The sequence below is a fragment of the Hippichthys cyanospilos genome, chromosome 17 (assembly GCF_059441005.1).
Source record: "Hippichthys cyanospilos isolate Australia breed blue-spotted pipefish chromosome 17, RoL_Hcya_1.0, whole genome shotgun sequence".
Lineage (NCBI taxonomy): Eukaryota > Metazoa > Chordata > Actinopteri > Syngnathiformes > Syngnathidae > Hippichthys > Hippichthys cyanospilos.
This window is the reverse complement of record NC_142385.1, coordinates 12,988,082-12,993,726: the sequence shown is the minus strand read 5'-3', so window position 1 is coordinate 12,993,726 and position 5,645 is coordinate 12,988,082. Positions and strand designations below refer to the sequence as shown.

At 43.9% G+C, this 5,645-nt stretch overlaps 1 protein-coding gene across 1 annotated transcript; it reads right to left on the bottom strand.

Moving 5' to 3' along the window:
* Positions 1 to 859: 859 nt before the first annotated feature.
* LOC148409747 (transcription factor Sox-9-B-like) lies at positions 860 to 5,191 on the bottom strand. Its single transcript, XM_088438581.1, has 3 exons — positions 4,505 to 5,191; positions 4,173 to 4,423; positions 860 to 3,118 (listed from the first exon to the last, which is right to left on the bottom strand). The coding sequence occupies exons 1-3, from the start codon at positions 4,939 to 4,941 to the stop codon at positions 2,346 to 2,348; spliced, it is 1,461 nt and encodes a 486-aa protein (XP_088294707.1). The 5' UTR covers positions 4,942 to 5,191; the 3' UTR covers positions 860 to 2,345.
* Between the last annotated feature and the right edge of the window lie 454 nt (positions 5,192 to 5,645).

The following is a 5,645-nucleotide window of genomic DNA, read 5'->3' as shown; positions in this document are numbered from 1 at the left end:
AGAGAAAACTTTTTGCCACCCTCCCCACTCGACACATTGATTACCTATAAAATATATATATATATAAGTATCCTAAACCTGTATTCTTTTTAACATTAACAAAAGAAAAAAGCAACATAAAAAAACTTTCAACAAGTGTGAATTATTTTTTACAGCGTTTATACAGGTTACAGCTTAGTCTCAAACTGAAAAAATAACCAAGTGCATCAAAGTGCCTGAAACAAAAGAAAATTATAAGCCTTTTTTATTGCAATTTCATTTAACATGACAAAAAAAAAAAAAACGTCTAATATTAAGCCCTATATTAAGTCTGTCTGTCAGACCATATGGGTCCCCCAGCTCCAGATTTGACATTCAGTTCATTCTATTTGACATTTACTTTTATCTGAATTTTGCTCACTTAAATATCATTAGAAAAAAAATAGCGTAGGGAGCAAAATGTCAATAGATAGCAATAGATCATAATTTCAGGCTCATAAGTTCTATAATTCCCACTGGGACATTACAGAGTTCTGAAACTATTTGAACTCTGATGCTAACCAAAACAGCAGCACCTATCATGCGGCAATCTGGTGCTTATCACCCCATTTAAATGATGCGGTATGTATTTTTAGCCTGATCTGGGCTGCAAATACAAACCGGGGGGTGGGGTGGGGGGGGGGGGGGGGGGGGGCGGGATAAAAAAAACTAGACTTTGGGCAAACAAACACGAGTGGATGACTTGGCACTTGCATGTTAACTCTCTCCAACACAATGAAAACTATTGCTGTTTAAAAGTATTTTCATTTTTATTGCAAATACAGATACAAAAGATTCTTTAAAGACAGTACAAATACTCCCCCCCCCCCCCCCCAAAAAAAAAAAAAAAGCACAAATGGGTGGCACAGAAAACTGATGCTAAGAGGTGGGGGAAAAAAAAGCAAAACATATACAATGTGAAAACCTTCCAAAGAATATATTTTCCAGTTCTTTCAGCCTTAGTTCAACATAAGGACAAATCACAAATAACATTTTTAAAACAGCCCCCAAAACACAAACAAAAGCAAATACATACTTAAAATAGAGATTTAAGTAAGATAAATAAAGAAAAAAAAGATGATTACAGCATGTACCATTTTCTATTAGTACCTCCTGGGTTTAAAATCCAAACGACAACGATGAGATATGCTGCGTACGTTGAAAAAAAAAGTTATAATAATACGACAAGAAGGCAAAATAATTCACATAATAAAATTAAAGGAAATAAATAAATAGTTTTATGAACAGGGAAAAGCTGAAGGATTGGGGCGTATCAGCGCGGAAGGAGACAGCAGGAGGGGGACCCCAGAGGTCAAAGGTGACTTCCTGTAGCTGTCAAACACACGCTGCTGGACGGTAAGTGTAATCTCAGCTGTTGGCACACACACACACGCACACACACACATAGTCACACACTTTTACAAAAGCTGGAGAAAATGAACCGAATCCAAGGCACGGGTGGTGCGAAAATGACAAAATATGTAATTTAAACGCGGGCATATTTTCTGATAACCCAATAACTCATTCAATCCCAAAGACATATTTTTATGCGTCCAGACATTCCATCGAGGGAACGTTGTTTGTATTTTTCTTCAAACTTTACCGAATGAATGTCTACAAAATGCTGTTACTAAATGAATTATGTACTCAATTACTAAATATGGTTAAGTACCGAGGCCATCAAGAATCCTAAATAATTACATACTAAAGTAATTATTTCGAGAACGGTTCCCAAAACAGGAGCGTTTAATGAAATAAAAAGTAGTCGATTTATTTAGGTAATCAAGCACGAAGTCGATGACGGAATAAAATATTAAAATAATCAAGAATAGGTAATTGGTTATCGATTACTTTAGAACTGCAGTAAAATAACAGACTTACATTTCATACTTAATTCATTTAGTGCCAGCCGTTCTCTTAGTCAAACTTGTAAACACATGAAAAAAAACTTCAAAAATAGACCTTTGACGTCTATAGGCGTCAATGGCATTGAATGAGTTAAAAACCAAAAAAAAAACAGCAAAGAAATCAAAAAGCAGACGTTAGTTATCGGATTGATTTAAAACAACATTTTTATCAGGCAACCTTCAAAGACAACCCAGCGTATGAAGACAAAAAAACAGTACCTACAGAAATATTAACAATCAAATCCTCACGGAGGATTTTTTTTTCCATCTCTCTAAAAATATATATATATATCTATAAAGATTCTATCAGGGTACAATAGCAAGGCACGGGGTGAGCCGATCACAAGTCCCACTCTTCGTCGCGGAAAGGGGACGCGGCCGTAGATTTTTGGGAGGCGGGGTTTGGCGGGGGGGCGGGGCTCAGGGCCTGGTGAGCTGGGTGTAAACGGGCGCCTGCTCCCAGTGCTGCGGGCTGCCCTGGGGGACGGACGGCACCCCCGCGTTGTCGGCGATGGGCGTGTACATGGGCCTCTGGCCGGGGCCGCTCATGTAGCTGAAAGTCGAGTAGAGGCCCGAACCCTGAGCCGCCCCCGCGTGGCTGTAGAAGGAGGCGGCGCCGCCCTGGTGGTCGTTGAAGTCGTACTGCTGCGCCCTGGAGATGGGCGGGTAGGAGGCGGTGCCGTAGTGCTGCAGGTTGAAGGGGCTGTAGGCCGCGTGCTGCGGGGAGCCCTGCTGCTCGCTGAAGTGGCTGGGGCTCAGCTGCTCCGTCTTGATCTGGGTCCTGTGCTGAGCCTGAGCCGCCTCGGGCCCGGCGCCGTTGCCCCCCAGGGCGGCCAGGGCGTGCTGCTGGTTGGCGGTTTTAGGCATCCAGGCCGCCGAGGGGCTGACCGGAGCGCCGCCGCCGATGCCGTAGCCGCCGGCGTAGGCCGCCGGCGTCCCGGGTCCGCTCGCCGAACCGGGGTGGCCGTTGGGCGGGAGGTACTGGTCGAACTCGTTGACGTCGAAGGTCTCGATGTGGGAGATGACGTCGCTGCTTAACTCGCCGATGTCCACGTCGCGGAAGTCGATGTTCAGTTGGCGCTGCCCGCTGCCGTCGGGGAGGGATCGGAGGCCGCCCTCGCGCTTCAGGTCCAGCTTGACTGAGCTGACGTCGGTTTTGGGGGTGGTGGGCGGGGTCGGGGGTCCCTGGGAACCTGCCGATTTCAGGTTTGGTTTGTGATACTTTTACTTACGAGCACAAGATTAACACGCTCATAACGACCATGCACAGGACAATAATATATATATATATATATATATATATATATATATATATATATATATATATATATATATATATATATATATATCAGGGTGAAGTTCATGATGTCACTTACTAGGCCAGGCCCTTTGCACTAATGAACAACATTGTACATATTAATATTTTATCCATTCTTAATTTAGCTTTTTTTTTAATCCATATATACTACCTTTAAAAACACATTTTTACCATTTTCTGACGTCACATGACTCAGCTAATAACCAATGTTCAACTTGCGCACATCACATGACCAAGACCAGAAAATATTTTCAGTCTTCAGTAAGTGGAGGAGTGTTTTTTGACAGTATTGATGTGATAAAAATATTATCAATCGACAGAGAAAATATTTACTTGTTACAGCTGAAAATGAAGCTTACTAACATCATGCTTTACTGCCTTTGACTATATTTTAATATTTATTATAAAATTCAGGTGTTTTTTGTTATATTGAAATATGAGAGGACATAATACAGGAAGTAACACGTTAAAGCAATGGTGTTCCAATTTTTTTTTCCCCTGATGGCTGAATTAATCTAAATTTATTATCATTATTTTACTTGAAATTATTAAGCAGTAAAAGTGAAAATGAAACAAGCAAGCAATTTCACATATAATATATTGTAGTTATTTTTGACAGAAAAAAATGCAAATTCAAGGCAATTTAGAGTTTTTACTCACACATTAAAAAGTATCTTTTAAAAAAAAAAATACATTGCGGGCCATGTCGAAATGCATTTTTCATAAATGCCACTGGCCACCAGAGTGCATGGTGGTCCACGAATGGCCCCCTGGCCGTATTTTGGACACCATGCATTTTTTTTTCGCTTTTACATTTGTTTTGTTTTTGTTTTGGTCTAAAATGAATATGAATAAATCACGTCACGAACGTCGCCCTATAATAAAGGAACAAAAATGGTAACGATAGAAAATTTTGAATGAAAGCTCACCTGAGTGCTCCCCGGGAGAATGCACCTCTCCCAGACTGGAGGCTGGCGAGTCCGCCTGCTGCAGCGCTTTGAAGATGGCGTTGGGAGAAATGTGAGTTTGCTCGCCGCTGTCCTCCGCCTCGTTTTGCCCGTTCTTCACCGACTTCCTCCGCCTCGGCTGGTACTTATAGTCGGGGTGATCCTTCTTGTGCTGCACGCGGAGCCGCTCGGCTTCCTCCACGAACGGCCGCTTCTCGCCCTCATTGAGAAGTCTGCATAAAAAAAAAATTAAAAAAAATGAGATCGGTCACGTGGAAGTGTTTCAAAAGTTGGAGTTAGATGATCGAACTTACCTCCAGAGTTTTCCCAGGGTTTTGCTGAGTTCGGCGTTGTGCAGGTGCGGGTACTGGTCAGCCAGCTTCCTCCGCGCAGCCTGAGCCCAAACCATGAATGCGTTCATGGGTCTCTTCACGTGAGGTTTGTTCTTGGTAGATCCGTTTACGCGAACCGGCATGGGCACCAGGGTCCAGTCGTAGCCCTTGAGCACCTGGGACACGGCGTCGCGAATGCAAGCGGGGAACTTGTCGTCCTCGTCCTTCTTGAAGTCCCCCAGAGCCGCCTCCACTCGGAGCAGCGCGTTCTCCGACGGCCGCGTGTTCTCGGTGTCGGAACCCGAACCGGACGGGCACGGGGAGCCGGCCGAGTCCTCGGACATGCTCGGGCTCGGAGCATCGGAGAGACACTTGTCTTGTTCCTCCGACATCTTCAGGTAGGGGTCGAGAAGATTCATACGAGAAACGGGATGCTGCCAAGCTCGCGCGTGAAAACGGGACCGTGAACGCCTCGCGTCAAGGAAAGTCTTCGACTTCGCCTTGCCGCAGTGAATCTGCTCGAAGTTTTTAAAACTTGCAGGGATGTCCCTCTCTGTGCGTGAGCATCCGAAGATCCGCGTGGATCCACAAAAACAAAACTCGGCTTCGATGATAGGATCAAATGTATGGCAAAGTTCTCCTTGCTCGTCTCCAAATAGAATCCCAGAAAAGCGTGAGTGCTCTGAAGTGCAAAGTTGCTCGCACGCGCGCTTTATAAGAGCGTTACCATGGCGCGCGGGAAAGCCCGGCTGTGATTGGTGGGCTGCGTGTGACGTCAACGTGATGGAATCTGAGCCCATCACTTTCTCCTCTTGTGTACCAGCACGCTCACATCCTGACTGATCGCGTTAGATATCCTCAACAATATATAATTTACCTGAAATTTAACATTTTCAGTAATTTTATAAATAATTCATAAAATATTTATGATTGAAACTGTAATTTTGTGCTGTGCATTAAGAAATCTAAGCCACTTGTAGTTTCAGTACTTAGTGTTTGCCAATAGGGGGCGACAGCCGCCTATCACAACCCACAAACGAGCTCAGCGGTTATACAGCTGCACTTGGCCAACTCGGCTTCTGATTTGTTTCATTACGTTTCAGCGATAGGATTATGTTCATAG

Bases quoted from the DNA above. Each gene is read 5' to 3' on its own strand.
- LOC148409747 (XM_088438581.1), bottom strand. From the start codon at position 4,941: ATGAATCTTCTCGACCCCTACCTGAAGATGTCGGAGGAACAAGACAAG. The intron at 4,424-4,504 runs GTAAGTTCGATC...TTTTTTATGCAG, and splicing joins ACCCTGGGAAAACTCTGGAG to ACTTCTCAATGAGGGCGAGA. The intron at 3,119-4,172 runs GTGAGCTTTCAT...TGAAATCGGCAG, and splicing joins TTCTCCCGGGGAGCACTCAG to GTTCCCAGGGACCCCCGACC.